At 39.8% G+C, this 24,081-nt stretch overlaps 1 protein-coding gene across 2 annotated transcripts in view; it reads right to left on the bottom strand.

The window, feature by feature from the left end:
- Positions 1–24,081, bottom strand: part of PCSK5 (proprotein convertase subtilisin/kexin type 5) — a 408,183-nt gene that overhangs the window by 119,545 nt on the left and 264,557 nt on the right. Inside the window, exons 15-21 of one of the 2 annotated variants that reach the window (XM_008142067.3) lie at positions 22,989–23,091; positions 21,292–21,485; positions 19,558–19,642; positions 16,037–16,134; positions 15,491–15,620; positions 14,754–14,869; positions 4,084–6,676 (exon numbers count right to left, since the gene is read on the bottom strand). In XM_008142067.3, the coding sequence (XP_008140289.2) occupies positions 6,561–6,676; positions 14,754–14,869; positions 15,491–15,620; positions 16,037–16,134; positions 19,558–19,642; positions 21,292–21,485; positions 22,989–23,091 (842 nt within the window). In that variant the 3' untranslated portion in view covers positions 4,084–6,560. Of the gene's footprint in view, positions 1–4,083; positions 6,677–14,753; positions 14,870–15,490; positions 15,621–16,036; positions 16,135–19,557; positions 19,643–21,291; positions 21,486–22,988; positions 23,092–24,081 lie in introns of those variants that run through there. The other variant, XM_028146315.2, reaches the window with a different exon arrangement.

Genomic DNA, 24,081 nt, shown 5'->3' with positions numbered 1-24,081 from the left:
CATTTCATTTAGTTCTTTGTTTTCAGTCCTTTACTTTCATTTGGGACTTTCGTGCCTGTCCTCATTTTAGCTAATTCCCTGTGTTTGTTTTTATCCATTAGGTAGATCTGTTACATCTCCCTGTCTTGAATAACCTTATGAAGAAGGTGCCTTGTAGAGCTCCCTGGCATAATTTCCTTTGTCACCTAAGCTGGGGGCTCCAGGGATGTCCCCTGTGTGGGTTATGTGTGCCCTCCTGGTGTAGTTGGGCATCAGTTGTTGGCATGTCAGCGGTTGACCCTTAGGCTGACTGACTGTGAGGGTTAGCCATTATGGTAGTGTATGAGCTGTTACTCAGGGTTGTCCCCATGAAGTTAGAGTCATTTTGGTGGGGCTGTGGTGCCTTTGAATCTGCCTTTTGAGTGTGTCATTTATGAAGCTGGTTGGATGGTGCTCTGGTGTGTTCTTTAGCTCGCCACTAGGTGTGTTGGGCCTGGAGCCTCCTTGGAGTGGCTCTGGTATGGTGAGCCACCACTTGTGCCAGGGTTAAGGCCACTTGGTGTAGGAGCTACAAAATGATCTGTGGTTGATTGCTGCCTGTGCTGGGCTTGGAAGCGCTTGGGAGAGTCTACACTGTGAACCAAGGCCAGCTTCCCCTTGGACCTTTTGGTGGGCACCACTCTGAGAGCTGAGGCTAGCTGTCACTTGTGCCAGGTGTGATGCTTAGTTGAAGTTGCATTCCAGGTCAAGACTGTCTGACACTTATGCCAGGCTTGGGGCTACTGAAGGGAATTACAAATACAGTTGAGACTGGTTGCTGCTTGTACTGGGCTGGGGGGTCCCTTAGCAAGAGCTACAAGGCATGGGGTTTGTGAACCTTGGGAAGATTTGAGGAAAGTCTGCAGTGCAATCCAAGACAGGTTGCTTGTTATTGTTATTGCAGGAGGAGCTGCTGGAAGAGGCTCCAGCTGGGTGAGTGAGTTGGGTGTCTAAGGGAATCACCAGGGCAGGTGAATGGTGATTGACTACTTTGACATGTTGCACTTTGTAGGTTGTAAAATATCATTTGACTTCTCTTCATTTTAGAGGCAACTATTTCTTTTTCAATCTATCATTGGATGTCCTTGGAAAGCTTTGGGACATTTAGTACTTAATTGGTAAGGTGAGCTTCCTCTTCTGGACTGACAACAATACTTGTTATGCACTTTTTAAGACACTTAAATAGCTTCATATTATAGCCATGGGTTTTTATGTCTGCGTCCCCCATTAGACAGACTATAAGCTTGAAGAGGACAAGAAGCATCTCAGAGCTTGGTATATGACAAGGACTCAATGTTTATTTATGGAAGCATTATTTTGAACTCATAAGCAGAGAAAGTCAAGTCCAGGGATACAGTGTGCTTTCTCTCTGAACTTGGGAGAAAACTCTTACCCTCTGCCTTACAACGTATGTAATATAGACTTGATTTTTCTCTGGCATTCTTAAAAAGGGAGGCAGTGTTGTGCGGAAGGTTGACGCTATGGGCTTGAATCCCAGCAACCCCCCTTACTTGCTATAAATCTTGCATTAGAAAGTTAATCTCTATAGACCTCTGATTTTTGTGGGGGGCAAATTAAAGCTGTTTTAATGTGTCAGCTTAAAACACAGTAGTCTTAAAATTATGTATTCTTTTCTAAGATGCAAAAAGGTCTTACAATTCAGGCCTCAGGGAGTGTTTCTGGAAATTTCGAGGAAGTGGGATGTAAAATATCTTTTGTTTCCTGTCCCCTGGCCCGATAAAAACCAACAACTGCCCCTAAACAATGGCCCTTTAGAGAGACCTTGTAAGCTAATCTTTCAGTAACAAGATAGTCACGTTCTTGTAGGTCCCTTGCAGGTAGAGAGTGGGAACTGCTGGCCTTCCCAGTCCCAGACTGGTCCTCTGAGACTTAGTGATGCTACATAACTGCATCCTTCTTGCCCAAGAATTGACTCTGGGCCAGACTTCTAACTCTCATGATGAAGAGACATTATATATGGATCACAGCCCCGTTTCGAGGGGCTAGGCACTACCTCTAACAAGCCATGGTCAAATTAAGTCCATCTTGGCTATGCTCTGCTGAATTTATCAATGGCTCCAAAGTATTCTGCTGCAAACTTCAGATTTTATGGGTTTGCTACAAAAATAATATTTGGAAATGGATGTCAACCAGGCAAGAGAAGCAGGTTTATACTTTCTGTCACTGACACTGAGTTTGGGGCCAGGGCCGAGCTTGGGCCAGGTGAGGTCAAGCTGCAGTTGGCCTTTGTGCACACTTTGTTTAAAGGATGAAAGGAGGGAGTGTTGAACTGGCCAGGCCACAGTTTAAAATTGCCACCAGTTTTCTCCATGTTCATCATGCTGCAGTCAGTTAAGAATGCATGCAAACTTATGTCTTAGCTGCATGATATTCCTCTTACATGAGGGTATAAGGTGTTGCATATTTCCATGTTCAGATGTGCATCAAGTGTTGATCACTTGACTGAGAAACTGTAATTTGGCAGTTACAACAATCACTTCCCCTTCTCTACTAAGCATTCAAGTTTTGTGTTCCTTAAAATGAAGGGTAGACTGTTGAGTGGCAAAGTGTGTCTGACAGAAATCAGCAGCATGATGATAAGCCGATGCTGGGGTGGAAAGTGAGAAGAAAATTTGGATCAACCCACAGATGATAGTGATAATTATTAGCAAGGCCTTCCATGAGTGCGGGAGTTGAGGAGGATGGGAACACTATTTGTCTTCGGCAGTGTAAAAATGTAGATTTCTTTTTGACTAAACCCATTAAATGTTGACTCACTGTCCTTTGTAGCCACGGGCTATTTAGATTAAAACCATTAAAATAAGTCACTTGCTACCCAGAACATCTCTTATGCAGAAAGTTTGCTGGTAATGTTCTTCCTGCACTCCTCCCATCTGCTTAGGTAAGCCCATCCTTCAAGACCCAATTCTACTTCCACCTGCTCTAGAATTCTCATCCCAATCAGTTCAAAGGAATTTCTGCCTCTCTTAACTTAGTAACTTGGTGTTCCATTCATTTCAGATTTAGAATTCACTACTTACTGTTAATTGTGTTACCGTTAAATTTTATTTTTATTAAGTCTGGCTTTGTAACCTTAGTCTCGTTCAAGTCCATATGTCTCAGCTTTCTTATTTGTAAACAGGATAATACATGTACCTCTGCTTTGGAGCTTTTGTTTGAAGAGAGGGTATATTTACATCAGTAGGTATATACTCTTATCAATGGTGATAAGATTAGTTTCTCCTCATCCCCATAATGGGACTTCACAACAGGAAAGGCTCATTCTTACACCTTGTTGCATCTCCAGATCTTTACCACTAATTGGAACTCAATTTGTTTGCTGTTCTCATTTCTTCTTCCAGAAGACAGGGCATTGAATTTCACTTCAAGGCTAAGACGGGAACTCAAGCAGAGTTCAGAAACATCTGGAATCCTTTGTAGTTTCTTCTTTTTCTAAATAGTCAGTCCTACCTCGAGGCATGTACAGGAGATTTTTAGACAAAGGCATCTTTGAGGCATCCAGGGTTACAGCTGTCAGTTTTATACAGGATATCATTCAATGATACCAGGCCATCTTTTAACAGCTTTCACATTCACCACCAACTCATGCCCTGCCCCTTGGTCCCCAGCCCATATATCACTGGTGAGTGTGCAGTAGTTCACACCCTGGGGAAGTCCAGGGAAACAGCAGGCCCAGATGGCCCATATATGGAGATTGTATCTGCACAATTCAACAGAAACTGCACCAAGCCTTTATAGATTTTTTTACAACCTTTCTAAAAATGGAGTTTGAAATACATTCATGACCAAACCTAAACTCGTCCTTTCTTATATTGCTGTCACTTTTTCCCTTCTTTTCAAATCCCACCTCTACTGACCCTTTCTTTCCAACTTTATTTAGCTACCTCAATCCCCTCTTGACCTTTTCTTCATATTCAGCTTCTATGTGGAAACAGAGAAGTCTCTCATTACCTCACCCTTTCAGAGATGTTTACACGTGGGTATGGACAGATCAAATAAACAGGAACTTAGGTTAATTTAATAGAAAAAATAAAATATGGAATAACATTGATTTTGGCCAGTATCAATTACAACCATTCTACTATATTTTACAAAAAAACAACTGAACATTTTACACATGTACAGTATTTTTCAGTAAAAGTGGATTTGGATTTAACAATGGGTCACTAATTAAAAATAAAAAGACAAAAGAGAACAGAAGATAGGGCTTTTGTCTCTAGAAGGTTAGAGCATTTGTTAAGTCTCCAAACTTTGTACTATCCATTACATATATCTCATTATGAATATATATATTTATACATAATATATAACATTAACTTAAATTTTGAAAGCATTATGTTCTAGTTAATAATATTCTGTAGATAAACGAGGCAGTAACACACTAGTAGTTAAACCAGTATTTCCACGATGTGCGCCTGCATGGTCAGTGGGAAAGAGAACACACTTTGGTGGACCCCAATGAACTTGGCTCTCATAGTGATGGTTATTTGTTTAAGAACACAGACATCATTTTTTCTCTTTCCTATCGTAGTAACTTTTGTGCCCCAAATACTATTGGATGGTTCAGTTATATGTATTCCTTTGCAGGCAAATCTGATTTTCCCATCTGCTTGACCTTGCTTAGGTTGTGCTTATATTTGTCCATTTAAAGTTTGTGCCTTTAAATATAAGACTAGATGCCATAACCAGGAATAACTTTCTTCAGGTCAGAAGGGCCTGCATTATTATGAAGAGAAAAACTGCTCAGCAAATCACTCAATTCCCTAGTCACTTATGAGTCAACACGTGACTCAGTATACTACAATGCTAACTAAGAAGGTCATTAGATTATTTAGTTATTATTCACCTTGGGTTGGATGTTAAGTTTGATGTCTAGGAATGAATTATTTTCAAGGTAGGCTTTTAACTAACTTGTTCCTTAGATGGGGATCTTAGCATCCACTTCCCAGCTCCTTCCTAGGAGAATCTATATTGATATCATTCCTCTTCTCATCTGTGAGGCCAGTGACATCTTGTAAGTAAAAACAAAGTCTGTAAGATGGCTGGTCACTCCCAAAGCAAATGAGGTCACCAATGGAGCTTTGATATGAAAAATGAGGAAACTTGATATCAGTCTAACCTCTCCTAAAAAGAGAAACTCAGAAGTGGTAAAATGATCTATCAGGCTTCCAAATTTCTGACCACTGATCCAAAACAGTTTTCGCATAATTCAGTCTGCTAGATTCCAGGATGTGTTTAGGAAGTCATAGAAAACCATTGAAGATATCTCCAAGAAAACAGAGGATCTCAGTGACATTCAGTATACAGGTGTATCATAGCACAGTTATAGAGGGGACAGAAGATCGGGAAAATAGCAGAACCAGGAGGGTACAATCATGCCGCCCATATTCAATTTCCAGTTTTATTTTCTGAAAGTGAGAAGATGAAAAAACTTCTAATAAGCACCATTGAAAAACGCTGCCCAGCCAACTTGGGCACGAGCTTAAATATTATTTAAATCAACACTATTTCTTAAAAAATACAGGACCTTTTAGAAACTTTTGACTCCAGGAAGGAATTTCCTGCATCACATCCAAAATGCTTTCCACCACAACAAATGGAATTGACGGTGGCCTTTAGAAAAATGCTATGGGGATAATGGCTAGATAGCACCAAGAGATTGTGCAGGGCCTACACAGTGAACACTTGGGATTTGGGGGAGCTGGATCAGTCTCAGCTGTTTGTGTAACTTTGCATGCTGTCCATCACCAATCTGACTATGCAGTGCAATCCCACTTGACCAGCTGTGTGTAAAATCACCCAGTCTACAATGGATAAGCCAGTTAAGTAGCAGCAAGTCTATCTGATGAAACCAGTGGAACAGACTTATCAAGTGAGTACAATGCCAAAACCACATAATTCATGAAGTAATTAATGTGTGGAAAGTATCAATGTTCAACTGCAAAAAAAACACAAAGACAAACGACTCTGAGCACAACTCCGCAGGATGGTCTAACTGGCCGGGTAGGTCCAGTTTCCTGCCGTTTCCACCAGTGATGGACTCGAGCATGAAAAATGACTAACGTAAGAGCTTTTTGTTTCATTTTGATCTCTGTCTACTCTTGTGACTTTTTTGAAAGGTATTTTTAGGAGTCTCAAAGGGGAAACAAGTAAACGCAAAAGGAAAAAAAAAAATGGACCTTCAAAACCAGGGCAGGAAATCAAATCATTACTTCAACGTCAAATTTTGGCATCAAAATGCTTTGGTCATACAATACTGTCTCTGTGGTTCTGGCTGTTTAGCACTAAACACCCAGTTATAAAAGGTAGGCTTGTTGTAGGTTTATTATTATTTTTTTCCATTTAAGTTTTGACAAAACAGTTCACCATCTCCCTGCACAGATTGAGAGAGAGAAAAAAGAAAGCAAGAAAGAGAGAGGTGGCTTGCTTTTTTTTTTTTTTTTTTTTGCTTTTTTTTCTTTTTAATAATAATATGGAGTAATCTATAAGTCTACAGGAACAAAGAAATCTAGGATGGAAGCTCAGCCTTGGAATGTACATGTTTTGCAGCAAAGTTGTTGGAGAACCTTCCGCTGGCACAGATTGTTCTTTTTCACTAGCATACAGAAGCCTCCTTCCGCCCAGGACTCTTCCGTTGCTTTTCCAGGAAGTCAGCGAGAGAGGGGGGGAGTTGAGGACGAGAGCAGCATGATGTACACACATGGAAGAAGGTTTTGATTGGCCAGAGAGGCAGATTGTGGGATTGGAAGAGATCATTCAGGAGCAGCCAACAAGGAGGAAATTTGGTCCACCCAAAGTGATTTCAGTCAACAGCATTGTTTTTCAAGGAGAGATAATTGCAGTCCAACGGTAAATGTGATTGGTATCCATTTGTGAAAGGAAAAAAAGATTAGAAAAAAGAATAAATTAGAAATCAATAATAACATAAGCAAGGAGTTTTATGTTTAGAATTACCTAGAACAGAGAGTGGTAGTCATTTATATGATATTTCACGGACTCTAAGACACCAGATTTAAGATGCATCGCTGTTACAAAAATGCTTCTCATTAAGTGATGACACAATATTCACTTACCAATTTTATGCTTATTGGAAGTATTTGCTAAACTTATATAGCATGTTGTTTGGTTTCTGTGCAATAACTCTTTGAATTCTGGAAAACAGTTTAATTTTTTAGAGCAATTTTGAGCTGTAATTAAATTCAACATAAGAAGTAGTAACCATGTGCCTCACTTGACTAGACATCTCTGTGACTATATTCAGTCAATGACAAATATATCACATCAACCTGCTGAGGCAAAAGCAGTTGTAAGCTGCCATGAGTTATAAGATGCATCTGATTTCAGAGATGATAAAATGTAAAAGAGGTGTCTTAGAATCACTGAAATATGACAGTTGAAAAAGAATAAATAGCACATCCCTAAATGCAGTTGCCATGTGATTTGAAAAATGAAAAGCCCGGTGAGCCATTAATACTCTTTTTCTGTCCCCCCTACAAATTTAATGGTCTTTATAATTGTAATATGTAATATCTGAGACACAAAATATATAACATAAGAAAACATAATGATACTTTGACCATCCATGAACCCATCCCCTTTCAGAATAAGAGTATTTCTGATTTTCTTGGATCTGTCATGTGCTTATTTTCCTTCTCCATTTCCATAAGTAAACTCTAAAATTGTGATCATCATTCCCTTTTTTATTTTCAATTACAGTTGACATACAGTATTATATTAGTTTCAGGTGTATAACATAGTGATTAGACATTTATATACTTTACAAAGTGATCACCCCAGTAAGTCTAGTACCCACCTGACACCATGCATAATTATTACAATGTTATTGACTAAATCCCCAATGTTGTACCTTACATTCCTGTGACTGTTTTTACTAGTATAGCTGCCAATTTGTACCAATAAATTCCTTTACTATTTTCACCCATCCCCAAAATCCTCCCAACTTGCAACTATCAATTTGTTTCCTGTAGCTATAAGTTTGTTTCTGTTTTGTTTGTTCCTTTGTTTTTTTTTAGATTTCACATATAAATGAGATATGGTATTTGTCTTTCTCGGTCTGCCTTCTTTCACTTCATAATACCCTCTAGGTCCATCCATGTTGTTGCAAATGGCAAGATTTCATTCTTTATTTATGGCTAATATATTGTATATATTGTATACTAAGTGTGTGTGTGTGTGTGTGTGTGTGTAGACCACATCTTCTTTATCCATTTGTCTATCAGTAGATATCTAACTTGCTTCCTTATCTTAGCTATTGTAAATAGTCCTGCAATTAACATAGAGGTGCATATATCTTTTTGAATTAGTGTTCTGGATATCTTCAGATAAATACCCAGAGGTGGAATTGCTGGGTTCTATTTTTAACTTTTTGAGGAACCTCCATAATATTTTCCATAGTGGCTGCACCACTATACAATCCTACCAACAGTGCACAAGGGTTCCCTTTTCTCCACATATTCACCAACACCTATTGTTTGTTCACTCATTGATGACAGTCATTCTGACAGGTGTGAGGTGATATCTCATTGTGGTTTTTATTTGCATTTCCCTGATGATTAGTGATGTTGAACATCTTTTCATATGTCTATTGGCCACCTGTAGGTCCTTTTTGGAGAAATGTCTATTCAGTCCTCTACCCATTTTTTCCTCAGATTTTTAAAAATATTAACCCCTTATCAGATGTGTCATTGGCAAATATATTCTACCAATCATAGGTTGTCTGTTCGTTTTTTGATAGTTTCCTTCACTGTGCAAAACCTCTTTAGTTTGGTGTAGTCCCATTTATTTTTTATCTGGTTTCCTTTACCCGAGGAGATATGTTAAAAAAAAAAAAGTTACTATGAGCAGTATCAAAGACTTTCTTGTCTATGTTTTCTTCTAGGAGTTTTATGGTTTGGGATCTTACGTTTAAGTCTTTAATCCATATTGAGTTTATTCTTGTATATGGTGTAAGAAAGTGATCCAGTTTCATTCTCTTGCATTTGTCTGCCCAGTTTTCCCAACACCATTTACTGAAGAGACTGTCTTTACCCCATTGTATATTCTTGCTTCCTTTGTCATAGATTAATTGATCATGTAGTTGTGGGTTTCTCTATTATGTTCCATTTCAGTGAGTCTGTTTTTATGCCGGTACTGTGATGTTTTAATTAAGATAGCCTTATGCTACCTGATATGAAACAATACTATAACTCCAACATTGTCTTTCTCAAGATTACTGTGGCTATTTAGGGTCTTTTGTAGTTCCATATAAATTTTAGGATTATTTTTTCCTGTGAAAAATGCCACCAGTGTTTTGATAAGGATTGCATTGAATCTGTAGATTGCTTTGGGTAGTATGGACATTTTTATAATGTTAATTCTTTCTATTCATGAGCATGGTATATATGCTTCCATTTACTTGTATCTCCAATTTCTTTCTTCAATGTGTTACTGCTTTCTGAGGACAGGTCTTTTACTTCCTTGGTTAAATTATTCCTAAGTATTTTTATTCTTTCTGATGCAAGTGTAAATGGGATTTTCTTAATTTTTCTTTCTGATAATTATTGGAGTACAAAAATGTAACTGATTTCTGAACATTAATTTGATATTGTGCTAGCTATAATGGTTTTTTTAGGGTTCTCTGTAGTGTTATGTCCTCTGCAAATAATGACAATTTTACTTCTTACCCAATTTGGATACCTTTTATTTCTTTTTTATTTGCTGTGGCGATTACTTCCAATACTATGATGAATTAAAGTGGTGAAAGTGGACATTCTTGTCTTATTCTTGACCTTAAAGAAGCAGCTTTCAGGTTTGTCATACTAGTATATGACCTTTATTATGTTAAGGTACATATTCCCTCTATCCCCACTATGCTTTTTCAGAATCCATTGATATAATTTTTATCCTTCATTTTGTTTATATGGTGTATCACGTTAATATATTTGTGGATATTAAACCAATCTTGCATCCCAGAAATAAAAACCATTATAGTGTCTGATCTTTTTACTGTATTGCTGAATTTGGTTTGCTTATGTTTGGTTGAGAATTTTTGCATCTGTGTTCATCAGGGAAATTGGCCTATATTATTTTCCCCTTGTAATGTCTTTGTTTGGTTTTGGAATTAGGGCAATGACAGCCTTGTAAAATGAGTATGGTAGTCTTTTCTCCTCTTCAATTTTTTAAAGTAGTTTGAGAAGAATAGATATTAATTCTTTAAATGCTTGGTAAAATTAGCCTGTGAAACTATCTGGTATAGGACTTTTGTTTGTTGCTGGGAGGTTTTTTTTTAAATTATTATTATTACTGATGAATTTAGTTAGTAGTAGTAATTGGTCTGTTCCAATTTTATGTTCTTGATTTGGTGTTAGAAGAGTGTATGTTTCTGGAAATTTATCCATTTCTTCGGCATATAATTGCTTGGGAGTCTCTGTGCTTTCTGGACTTTTATGTCCATTTTCCTCACCAGGTTAGGGATGTTTTCAATCCCTTGCTCTATCCCTTCTCCTTTTGGTACCCCATATGATGCAAATGTTGGTAGGCTTGATGTCCCAAAGGCCCCTTAAACTATCCTCATTTTTTAAAAGCCTCTTTTTCTTTCTGCTTTTCTGATTGGGTGTTTTATGCTACCTTGTCTTCCAAGTTATTAATTTGATCCTCTGCTTCATCTAATCGGTTGATTCCCTCTGATGTATTCTTCATTTCAGAAAGGTTCTTTTTGTGGTTTCAATTTCTTTGTGTAAGTTCATTGAGCATCCTTATAACTAGTGTTTTGTACTCTGTTTCTGGTAGATTGCTTCCATTTCGTTTAGTTATTTTTCTGGAGTTCTCTCCCGTTTTGCATTTGGGAATGTTTCTTTGTTTCCTCATTTTGGCTGCCTCCATGTGTTTATTTCTTATTATGTAGATCTGCTACTTCTCCTAGTCCTGGCAGGATGGCCTTATGTAGTAGGTGTCCTGTGAGGCACAGTCTCCTGCTTACCTGAGCCTGGTTCCCTTTGTTTAGGTTTTGTGAATAGTTGAGCCTTGATTGCTGTTGGCACATCAGTGGGTGGGATTGGCCCTCAGGCTGAATGTCTGTGAGGATTGGTCATGACTACACTGACAAATTGTTGTGCAGGGGCTGATCCCATGGAGAGGGAGTTGCTTTAGTGGGCTCTGGTGCCCACCCTGTCTGCCCTCTGGAAATGTCTTTTTGAGGAGCTGGTTGGGTGTTGCTCTAGTGTGAACTGAGGCTGGCCACTGGTTTATATTGGTTCTGGGGCCTCTTGGGTGAGGCTTTGGTATATAGACCAACTTCAGTCACTGCCTATGCCTGGCCTGGGGCCACCTGGTAGGAACTAACTACAAAGTGATCTGCAGGTGGTTACTGCCTGTGCTGGGTGGGCTTGGAGGTGCTTGGAGAGGCTGTGCTGGGAACCAAGGCTGGCTGCCATTATTACTGGGTTTGGGGCTGCTTAGCAAGAGAGGGCAAGTCGTGGCTAGCTGCTGCTGCTTTGTGATTTATGGACCTTTGAAAAATGTTAGGAAAGTCTGAAGTGCAATCCAGGCAGCTTTTGTAGAAAAGCTGCTGAAAGAGGTTCCATTTGGGTGTGTGAGTTGAATGGGGTTCCATGGAATCACCAGGGTAGGGCAAACTTATCTAGGTTAACACGTTAAGCGCCCAGTCAGTCACTGGTCACTGACACTATACTTTCCGTCCAGAAGACAAATCAGGCTGGGCGCTTAACGTGTTAATGGAGAGTTCAGATTTGGCGCCCACCTGAGCCTAGGTTCGGGGTGGGGGGGGGGGGTGCTCAACAGCATCTGCCAGCACTTCCATCCCTGGATAGAGCTGCCACTGCAGTGGAGCTCAGCGCAAGTGTTTGTGAGCTACTAAGTTTGTGCTTAGGCCCTTTGAGATCTGTAGCACCTAGGTTTCTAGCAGCCCGTTGTCTTTCTTGGATACAGTCCCTACTGGTTTTCACAGCCAGATGTTATGGGGACTTCTCTTCCTGGCACTAGTGCCCTGGGACTCCTCGCTCCTCAGGGTGGACCTCTGAAGCCAAGATAGACATCCTGATTCATGGTAGCCATGCTGAGTGTGGGACCTGCCCGTTCTGTCTCTCTACCCCTCCTACCAGTCTCGATGTGGCTTCTTCTTTATATACTTAGTTATAGCAATTCAGTTTAATCTCCAAGTGGTTCTCAATGATGGTTGTTCTATAAATTAGTTGTAATTTTGATGTGGTTGTGGGTGGAGGCAAGCACAGTGTTTATCTACTCTGCCATCTTACTACTCTCTTTCTTTGACCTGAAAATGGACTCATTACAAATTATTGTTCCTTTTCTACTACTGCCCACAATCCTGACACACCACTTTACCAAAGTGCCACTTGGCATAACTTATCCCATGCTTATCATGGTTTATGAAAGTAGTTAAAGCATCACAAACCTTGAAGTGACTGGTATCAAGTGCTATGGGTGAAAATTTCAAGCCAGAGTAGATGTCCTGGGTCAATCACTTAAAAAATCTTCCTTCTTTTTCAAGTTAAAAACTTATGAAAATTCAGGTCATATTCAGATATAAGGGAACCCTCTCTTAAGAGCCCTTGCTGGTAATTAAAAAGTGATACTTACGTGGTCCTGGGGATGCCAGCCCCCAATCCTCTCACCCCAGAGTTGTGTGGTGAGAATCACTCTGGTCAAAAAAACTTGGACACAGAGCCTGAGTGGGTCTGGCCTGTCCCTGCCAGACCCGTCATACATCAGAAACACTATGAAATTGTAAAGTCACCTATGATGCTCCATGGAAACGAGACCATAAATGATGTTCTGTCAGTGCCATTGCGTGCCAAGTTCTTTGTGAAGTCTTTTTGGGATTCCTAATAGTTGTGAAATAACCATACGAGGTCAGCAATATATCCTCATTTTTACAGATGAGGGAATTGAGGCCCACAGAAATTCACAACCTGCCCAAGGTATGGATCCCAAATACGAAAAACAGCATTCTGACTCCTGAGTCCACAGCATTATTCTGCTGCCCCTTGTCAATTTCTAAAAGAGAGCCATTCAAAGGAAGACAGAGAATCAACCCAGGGGAATGATCTTGCCAGGTAAGACTGTTCCAAATGCACACTTGTTTTATTTCTCTATTTCCATAACAATACAAAGATGCTTAGAACAATAATGGTTCAAAATAATTTCTGCATCATTGATATGTATTGTCTGCATAAAATTTAGACATAAATTTTATGGACCCCTCAATGTGAATTAAGAGCTAGAGTTCACAAAATGTTGGAGTTAGAATAATTTGAAGTTATACATTTTATAGATAGAGAAACTGAAGCAACTTGGCATTTGCTAAACTCTCAAACATGGCTGTACATTAGAAACAACTGAGAAACTTCTAAAAATATTCATGGTCAAAACCAAATGAATGAATTCCAGTCCTCTATCAGGCAAGACCTGTCTAATGCAACCCAAGACCAATTCATTCTGAATCTTTGGGGAAGTTATGGGGTCCTGGAATTTTGGTTGAAAACCACTGGTGCAAAGAAAGAAAAATGGACCAAATTACCTGGTTCTGTCATTAATTCTTATCCTTAGGCCTAATGAACAATTCAGATACCATTTGATTGTTATTTACTAGTACAGATCAAAATTATAAACAATCCAAATAACTGAGTGGCAATACACTGTGGCATCTCCACATGAATTTATGCTGTTATTAAAAATGAAGTTTCATAAAACATAGGATTATATTAATGTCTAATGCTTAATGCAAAAAGCAGGGTACAAAATTCCATGTATAGATGGGAAAGAAATACATGAAAACTAACTGGAAAGGCTACATATTGTATGATTCCAACTATATGACGTTCTGAAAATGGCAACTCTATAGAGGGGTAAAAAAATTAGTGATGTCCTAGCAGGTTTGGCTCAGTGGATAGAGTGTCAGGTTGTGGACCAAAGGGTCCTGGGTTCGATTCCGGTCAAGGGCAATGTACCTTGGTTGTAGGCTTCTCCCTGGCCCAGGCCTTGGTCAGGGGCATGCAGGAGGCAACCAATTGATGTGTTTCTCTCACATCGATGTTTCTGTCTGTCTTTCCCTCTCTCTAATCAATGGAAAAATATCCTCAGGTGTGGATTAGAAACCAACAACAAAATATTAGTGGTTTCCAGGGGTAAGAGAAAAAGGAAGGATAATAGGCAGAGTATAGATTTTTAGGGCAATGAAACTGTCCTGTATGATACTAAATGGTAGCTAAATATCAATGTACATTTGTCCAAATCCATAGAACATACAATGCCAAGAGTGAACCCTAATGTAAACTTTGGGTGATAATGTTGTCAATGTAGGTTCATCAGCTGTAACAAATGCACCACTCTGGCGTGGGAGGCTGTGTTTGTGCCTGAGGTTCAGGGGACATCTGGGAACTCTCTATACTTTCTGCTCAGTGTTGCTGTGCATCTAAAAGTTTACTACTTAGAAAAAGTTAACTGATGATTCTTAGCCAGTGTGACTATAGGTGATTTATTTCTTCTTGCAATTAAAAATATCCCCCAAACCAGCTGAAGGCATAAATTCAAGATGAATGAATGCCAACACCCTATCAGGCCTGGCCTGTCTAATGCATGCCTGGGAGTTTCTTTAAGGAAATATATTGTCAGGCCTTAAAGTAGAAAGATCACACTTTTTTTTTTTTCCGAAGATGAAAATGAGCAATTGTACTCACCGTCTTTGCAGATGGCTCCCATCTGACACATTCCTAAGTCTAGGAGATACCCACTGGGGCAGCTCGTACAGTTCTTGAACCCTGGACCATTGCATGTCAAACAGCTGGTGTCACATCTATAGGGCAAAGGTAGAATTTATCATCCTTTCACACATCAGACACAGAAAAAGATGTGTTTACTACTGTCCACCTCTTATTGCCTTAAACTTAATCTCTCTTTGAAGATGACACAAAAATCTTTTCTTAAAATAATTACTAGGGCCCTAACCAGTTTGGCTCAGTGGATAGAGCGTCAGCCTGCGGACTGAAGGGTCACAGGTTCGATTTTGGTCAAGGGCATGTACCTTGGTTGCGGGCACATCCCCAGTAAGGGGTGTGCAGGAGGCAGCTGAATGATGTTTCTCTCTCATCAATGTTTCTAACACTCTGTCCCTCTCCCTTCCTCTCTGTAAAAAAATCAATAAAATATACTTTAAAAAAAAATTACTAGGTTTGGCAACATTAAAGGAACCTAGCAGGTAGACAGTGTGATTTCAAAAGTTTTAAAGTACTCCTGAGGCAATTACATATATATATATATATATACAAAGATAAACTGGCTTAAAGCTGCAGGGTAGTTTCCATAGGTAAATGTTTGAACCTAATTGTATTGATATTTCTAAGTCTCATATACGAAGGCATGTCAAATAAGGAACCTGGTAACCAAATGCCAGGGCTTGAGGGGCAGATCCACTTACTTTTTGCAGGATTTGTAGCCATTCTCCGGAGAGTGGTCAAAGTAATAGCTGATACTACAGCTCTGCACACATCTCCCATCCTCCATGAAGTAGCCCTCCGTGCAGTTAATGCAGCCAACAGCACCCGCCCCTTCAAAGCAAGACAACACAAGGAACAGAAAAATCTCAGAAGCAGTTGCGTGATGGGCTGCTTCTCCCACAGTTTGTGAAAACGCCATTAGTATAATTTTAAGAGTTATAATTTAATACTTGTGCTTTTTCTTTACAGTCTTTGGGGGGAAAAAACACACTCCCATTTTCCAAAAGCATCAAATCTTTGGAAAGAGAAGGAGATATCACTGGGGTATTCGGATTGCTCATGAGGATGGGATGCTGAGGCCTGACTTTCAATGAGAATACATGCATGATTAATGGGAGAGAGATTTTCAGAGTAACAGCCAGAGAAGTATATATCAAGTGGGTTTGCATGAGTGATGGCTGAAAACAGATAAACAAAAGCCAAACCAGAGCCAGAGGAATAAACGCAAGGACTGGGGGAGAAGGTACCAGCACAGGTGGCACAGAAGCGGTGACAGGGCTGACAGTCCTGGCCGTTGAAGTACTGTCCGTCCTCACAGGCGATGGAACACCGGGATCCCTGCAGGCTGAGGACATAGACTGCTGTGATCAAGGCAATGAGGTAATGACTCCCAATTCCATATGTAACAAATACAGTTCCCCCCAGAGACCTGTGGATTTGGCAAAGCAGGGAACTAGCCCTTGTACCTTCTATTTTTCCCTTCAAAGCAGGCAACTAGCCCTTGTACCTTCTATTTTTCCCCTCTCTATGCCACAGTGCCTCTCTGTGCCTTACTATAACGATGTCTATATCATATACATGTGTTGCAGGCTTTGGGGACAGCCCTCTGAGCTGTTAGACTGGCTGACACATCTTACAACTCAGAGGTTTTAAAAAGTATTTTATGGACAAAACAATCACATTACCTAATAATGTGCCTAACTATTTCCTGATATCCAGACCTACATAATATATTTAAAAGTTGTTTTATAATTATAAATGCAGTTAGGAACACACAGTAAATGAATTATAATTGAATTAGAGGGCACAACCATTCCTGCCTAAACTCCCAGGAGATTTTTTTTATTTTTAAGTGTTTCTGATTCTAGTTCTTATTGGTTCCCACAACAGAATTTTAATACACTTTGCCTCTATTTTTTTATTTAAACTCTAATGAATAATTTAGCTCAATTACCTACCTGTACTGCTGCTTCCCCAAACATCAACTTTTCTTAGTTATATTACTATTTAGTTTATCTATATATAATCAGTTCCACATTTTGTCTACCTAGCACACTTAGTGTCGAATGAATTGCCAGAATGTCAAATAAGGAATCTATATTTTTTCACTCTCCTAAATTCTGTAAGCTATGGTCTTTCTCATATTCTACAGATGGATTCTGAAAATTCAATATAAATTAATAGAATTTTCACTATCTAATATACAGATATTACTCATTTAATAACTAAAGTGTGATTGGAACCAGGGAGATGTAATCCTATGTCACAAAATAGAGGATACTGAAGAAGGGTATCTAAGCAACAGGGTCAAATAGGTTCTCTTTTCTTAAACTCTTCATACATTGTTCCAGTTCACATCTTATTTGACTTTGCTGTATGTATATGTATTATAGTAATTTTACAAAGTAAAATTTATTTCCATAAATAAATCTGGAAAAAACAAAGTAGATGAAAAAGAATCCCAAACAGTCCTGTTAACATTTTAATCCATTCCCTTCCGTATTTTATGCAGAGATATTTTTCCATGTTTGTTCTTAGCCACTCTGTAAAAATTTACAGGTCTTGAGAAAAATGGTCAACTCAGAAGCCCCTAAGGAAAAGACTGAGAGCCTCAATGAGAGTAGCAAACTGAAAGTGTTCTCCATTCACAGATATCCTCATTGGCCAGAGAGCTGTCATTTAAAACGAATATTCCTTCCGCCCTGGCCAGGTGGCTCAATTGGTTGTTGCATTGTTCTGTATACCCAAAGGTTGGTTGTGGGTTTGATTCCAGGTCGGGGCTTGTATAGAAGGCAACCGATTAATGTTTCTCTCTAAAATCAATGGAAAAAAAAATCCTAGGTGAGGATTAAAAAAATGTTTAAAAGAATATCCCTCCCCTTTCTGTAGAGCTGGAAAAAAGGACAGTGCATCAAATGGATCTTTTCGTGGGAGGAAATAGTACCACCAAAAAATGTATCCAAGTTTTAAAAGCTGCCTAATTTTTCTAATAAAGGACATTCCTTCTGAGGTTGGCATTCATCCAGCTGGAGACAAGGTGGCACTGTGTGAGAAGGGAATGCACTAAGTGGGACGTGCAGCAGAGGACATCACTGTGAACCCTGAAGCTTTCTGCTTCTTCCAGCATCCAGGGATGGCCTGGTCAGTGGGGCTGGTCCTGCACACCTGTGTTCTGTCCGTGATGAACCAGCGAGTTTAGACCTGTGCCGTCCCACCTGCTCAAGCACTGGAGCTCCTAGTGTGGCTAAGGAATGGAATTCTAAATTTTACAAATTGGCACTTAGTTCAGTTATTGGCAAAATTTTGAGTAAGTTTGGAATGGAACAACTCTATAAAATCTAAATATAGATAAAAAATTGTTTGAACTGAGATGTGGTTCAGGGTAAAATACATACCATATTTCTAAGACTTGGTACAACAACAAAAGTAAAAAATCTTACTAAAATACTGATTACATGTTGAAATGACTTTATTAAAATATTTAATTTCTTTTTATGTGGCTACAGGCACATTTAAAATTAACATGTGGCTCTCATTTCTATTGGAGAGCACTGGTTAACTTAAGAAATAATCTTAAAAAAAACCTTTTAATTTCTCATGGACCAATTATGTGTCAGATACTGGACTAAGTGCTTTGTAAATGTCATCATAGTTAATCCTTATAATCCAGAACACAGGGGTTATCACCATTTTATAGATGAGAAAATTGAAGCTCAGAGTGGCTAAGTGACTCAGCCAAGGTCACACAGCTGATAAACAGCAGGGGTGGGTTTGAGTCCTCATCTGTCTTCCTTCTTTTTATTATAGCAATCTGCCTCTTCTCCAAAAAGAATTAGGCTGACTAGACTGATATTTGTCAAAACTGTCATGAGATCAAAGGTGCTAAACAAACTAACACTGAATGCATTTATGAAAAGTAAAAATGCTGTTGCAATATTACTAATGTGAAGAACTACCTGCCTGACCCTGCTTATTTCACCTCTAATCAAAGGTGGAAATGGAAATACCATCAACATTTAAAAGAGAGCGAGTGCAGCAGAATTTTAGAGCGGTGCAAACCCGGAGTCCAGCTCCTCACTCAACATAGGATGGTTTGACCCTCTCTAATCAAGAGAGATGACCTAATTCATTTGAGCTGCATCTTGTTCTACAGAATCTATCAACTACAGTAAGTCCTCTCTTAATGTTGTCAAAAGGTTCTGTGACTTTAAGCAAAACAATGTATATAACAAAATCAATTTTACTATAGGCTAATTGATATAAGCCAGAGCTATCCCAGGACCTGCTGTATCTGGCTTTAGCCATGAGCAAGTCATCCATTCAAGGAAAATATCTCTAGGTGTTAAATCTATATGCAGAGGATGGCATAATGGAACCAAGCCTGAGGTTCTTAAGATAAGAGAATGACTGGCTATATGGCAAGAATAAAGACAAAAGGATCGTTTCTGACCATCAAAGGAACGAATCAGGGGGATTAAATGTAACTCAGTATTACCTAAACAGTAATCCTTGTCTGGTGCACTGCCAGTTAAAAAGTACAAAGAAAGCCTCTGAAATGGCCATTTTCTTTACTTGTATCAGAGCCATCTTTTCTAAAGATAATTTTATTTCGTTTATAAACCTTCCTTAGCCAAGATGGCATCCAATTTTTCACATATAATAGTAGAGATAATGCAAATGGGCGTCAACTCAAGGGTGATGGCAAAGGGTTATTTATACTGAGAAGCTCCCTGGGCTGCGTTACTTATGCAGACCTTCACCATCTTACCTTAATCCATCCCTACATTCTGTACAATTGTGGGAGTCAGTACATGTCTTGCAGTTTTCACTGCATTTCCGGCAAAGATTTTTCTCTGTTAAAAAAACAACAAAAAGGTTATAAATTAGTTGGTCAATTGGATTCCATAGAAGCATGTGGAGATGTTCCAGTGTTTGCTAATGTAGGCTGTAGTACACATGGCCTTGAGCAGAAATTTGTAGGAAAAGCCCTCAATCAACATTTGCTATTACTTTTTAGCAAAGCAAATTAGGGTAGGAATTGTAGCATTGACAAATACCTTAGAGTTACCTACCATTTTGCAGATAAGAGAACTACAGCCCATTTAATTCTTAGTTGCATAGTTCATTAGCCTTTCCCCTCCTCTTCCCATTCTCTCTCCCAAGCAGGGTTTCCTAACTTCCAACAATGAAAAAAATCCCACTAATGTCAAGGTTGAAAAGCAATGCCTCGGGCCGGGGAAAGGAACGGCAGATTCCCATGCTCACAGCTTTTAGGACTACTCTGATGGACTATCACTACACCACGGTGTGATACCCTTGTTAAAAATGATCGAGAATTCAGAAACAAGGCAAACGATACCTGCAGCCCTTTCAGGGCCACACCAGAGCACTAACAAGTAGGTATGCCCAAGGATCATTTAATTCTCTAGAGAATGTAGTTTTGTCTGTTTACTAACGATGGTTAATTAGTCCCCAAACTCTGTGAAATACACGCTAATTTACAGATTTTTTGTTTGGTAAACTTGCAAATGATATGTCTATTTGAAATAAAGAACCCCAACATTCTAGTTGTATCGATGGCCATGTTGGAAATCATTTGTCTCTAACTCAGCAAACAACTTTTATTTTGCCTTTCCTAGTGGACTATACTCCCCGGCAGTCTGAACCCATTTGTTTCCCTGCAGGTTCACTCATTAATGGGTTAAGGAAGTCCTTGGCATGTGTTCATTCTTCACTTACAAGAAGGTCATGTTTTTTTAAAGTTTTGAAAAGTATTCTTTGGTATAACACCACCCTGTTTTCTTTGGTTAGTGTGCAGAAAAGAGCAGGCCTGGTCGCTGTCTTATGAAAGCCTACTCAGACGGTTGCGAACTTGGATTTCAGGAGGGTTTCCACCACCCTAACAGATAAGAGTGAGTCAAGATGCCTGAACTGTTTGCATAAACAGTATGGTCCACACTGAACCCCTTCTTTCTATTTAGGAATCTGGGAATTTTGGTAAGGGCCGGGCAGAGGGTGCCTTCATGACCACACCCCAATAACAACCACAGCACTGAGTCCCAAGGAGTTCCCTTGTGGAGTACATTTCACTCATGTTGTCCTTGGGGAAACGAAATGTATCCTGTGTGTCTCCACTGGGACAAAACTCTTAGAACTTGGGCCTGGTTTTCAATGGACTTTGAACCTTTTCCCTCTGCTGATTTACTTTGCATTCTTTTGATGTACTTAATCATAACTGAGCACATAAGCACAACTACATGATGGGTCTTGTGGGGATGCCTAAGTCACTGAATCTGGGTGTGGGCTTGAGGACCCCCAAACACAGTTAGTTGCAGGCCTTTTTACAAAAGCAATTCTAAATTGTTCTCTTCAAAAATTTGATTAGATCCTACTTGATATTAAGCAAGGCCTAGATTTCACAGGGAAGAATATTCCTCCCAAAGGCACTCAGATGAAAACCTTTCATTTGTTCTCTAAAACCAGCCATTTGAAATGAACTCACTGGCGTCCTGGTATGACCCATTAGCGCAGTGAGGGACACAGCTGCTGGTCTCTTCGTTCAGGAAGTAGCCATGTTTGCAGGACAGGCACTGGTCGCCGTGGCTGCCGAAGCAGGACTCGCAGTTGGGAGCACACTTTCTGCACCGCTTCTTGTCGGCGTGGTAGTGGCCCGCGGGGCAGCTGGAGACACAGACCCTGCGTGGGGAACGATGGGGAAGAGGGGTGGCATCACCAGTGACCGCGTCTTCGGTCTCAAAACCCTTTTTGAAACCATGACGGTGAGTAACGCCACAGCCAGAGGGCCCAGTTCTGCTGTTACAGCATCTTCCTGTGTAGGGTGCTGATGCAGCAATGCAGTCACACAATACCAAGTCCAAGTAAGGTGTTCTAGCTCTTTAACAGGGATGATGGTTAGAAATTGAGTCTCAAAAGGAAGGTTATAGCATTGAGTTGAAGGGGAAAATAGGTGGGAAGCATGATTTTGTGCATCAAGGTCACTCACAACGGGTTACTTACATTTTGGTGTGTTTGTCACATGGATTGTATGTGGGTGGTGGTGGTTATATGCTGTTGTCTTAATATAAATATATTCAAATTTATGTGGCTTATGACAAGGCTTTATTTATTCATTTAACAAATATTTACCAAGTACCAATTGAATGGCAGGCATCTTGCTAACAAGTCTAGGAGATAATAGAGGTGCTGAGTAGCCCAGGGCCTTTCCTTTGAGGAATTTAAATCCCAGCAAGAACAGGAACTGGAACATGTCTGTGTCTGTTGGGGTGACTGGAGTGTGGAGTCGCCACAGGTCAGCTCCCTGGAGGGAGAGTTGGCAGGGATGTGAGGCATGGCCTCTGTTGGGACAGCCACTGTTCTATGGCCCTGCCCTTAGACACAGATCTGCAGAGCTGGAGGCAGAATCCAGGGGCAAAGGGTCAAAGCAGAGCAGAAGAGTGAGGAGCGGGGACCAGCACCTTGGCCGCGCGGAGGACTTGCACATGTAGGAAAGCACCTGTTTGGCCCATGCACTGGCATTTTCATGAAGGGAAAATGCTAGAACACTGCCTCGGACTCACTTTATAGTGGCAGTGGAGCTGACATATCATTATATTTCAAATAATATCTGTATTCTGGAGCATAGCAACATAATTTGATTGAACAAACATACTGTGAATACTGGCTTTCCTGTTTAATATCAAGCACAGGTCCCAATTAGGGGAAAAAAAATGGCCAATGCATGATTGCTCTATAATGAAACATGGTGAATTGTTAAAATAAAGTAAGGCCTTTTACTTAGGTGAAACTTTTCTGGAGGCTTGATACCTCCCCCGAGATGCAAGTAGATTCTAATCACATGTACGTGTCGAATTGAAGGAAGTCTCCCTTCCTCCGTCTAGAAATGTTGGTGTTCTTCAGGGTTCCTCAGAGAATCACTGTTCATCTTTCTGGTGGTTTGGGGTATCTACAGAGCTCTCCCTCAACACTCCATTTCAAATGAATCGATTCTTTTTGTCTCTGCACTTTGTGACTCGGTATCAGTTTCACCATTTTGAATTACACAAGGAGGCATCAGGCTGGTGCAGCAGCACGTTTTCTGTGCTTTTACGGCCTGATGGGGAACCCCTAATGCCTGGCCCGCAGTGACCCTGGGGGAACTCCTGGGTATGCCGAGGGCTCGTGACTTGGCTTCTCTCTTACCTCGTGTTGTTTTTCAGCTTGTAGTAGTAGTGCAAACAGTCATTGCAGTGGTCCGGTCCTGGCCCATCGCAGCCGACCTCACTGCACTCAGGGTCGCAGGGACCTTTCCAGAAGAAATTAGAACAACATTTAGAAAAAAATGGTTTTAAGTAGGTTGGCTTTACCTTGAATTTGGTATAATATATTTTTTTCTTACGCAGTGAAAATTTAAGAAGGAGGAATAATGTTCAGAGTGACTGTAAGCTCAGAGACTTTTGCAGAGGGGGGGGGGAGGGGAACCTCAATTACCTAATTATCAAGAATTAAATCCTAATCATGGCCTGGTCTTTAAAGCACATATGGCTGCCTTGTGGGAGAGAACAAGTATTTCAGGATTCAAATGAACAATGCCACTGTAGTAAACGGAAAAAAACCCGATCATAATTAAACATGCAAACGATAAAAAATGTTGGATTTACAGAGAAAAAAAAGTGATTATTCAATGCTTGGACCAGATTACCTGTCTTTTCCAAGCATTAAAGCCACAGAATACCTCTGAGATACCGTACCTAGCAAGAAACAGCATTATGGCACCTGGCACAGCTTATCAGCTTCTAGTCCTGGATTACAAAGCGGGTACTTCAGGCACGGATAATAGATTTAAAATTGCATCCTACTCACAGGCCAATGGGCAACTCAACAAAAGAAAATTACACATTACTTTTAAAAATGTGATGAAGGTTCCTAATCTCTCTTGTTATGTATTCTTTAGTATAGAACTATAGAGAATGCAGTCAGAAAAAAAAATCCAGAAAGATGGAACTATTGGATTGGTGAAAAAAAAACACGTTCTAATGATGGGGGACAGTTATAAACATTTTGCTTTATTGAACTAACTTCCTTTTTCGTTGTTCTCTATATTTTCGGACATTTGGTCTCATAATCTTCAAGCTCTTTCCCATTGAAAATTCATATGATTTTAACTAGCAGTAAACATAATGCATAAAATGTACAAACTATGTCAGTGGTGCCAGAAATGTTTTAATAAAACCGAACTTTATTTTAATCAAAAGGACTTACTGTTGAAACGTGGCCTCCTTTAACCATTATGAGA

Source organism: Eptesicus fuscus, chromosome 15 (genome assembly GCF_027574615.1).
Source record: "Eptesicus fuscus isolate TK198812 chromosome 15, DD_ASM_mEF_20220401, whole genome shotgun sequence".
NCBI classification, from domain to species: Eukaryota; Metazoa; Chordata; class Mammalia; order Chiroptera; family Vespertilionidae; genus Eptesicus; species Eptesicus fuscus.
Note: the sequence above shows the minus strand (reverse complement) of the source record. Positions and strands in the feature narration are given on the sequence as shown.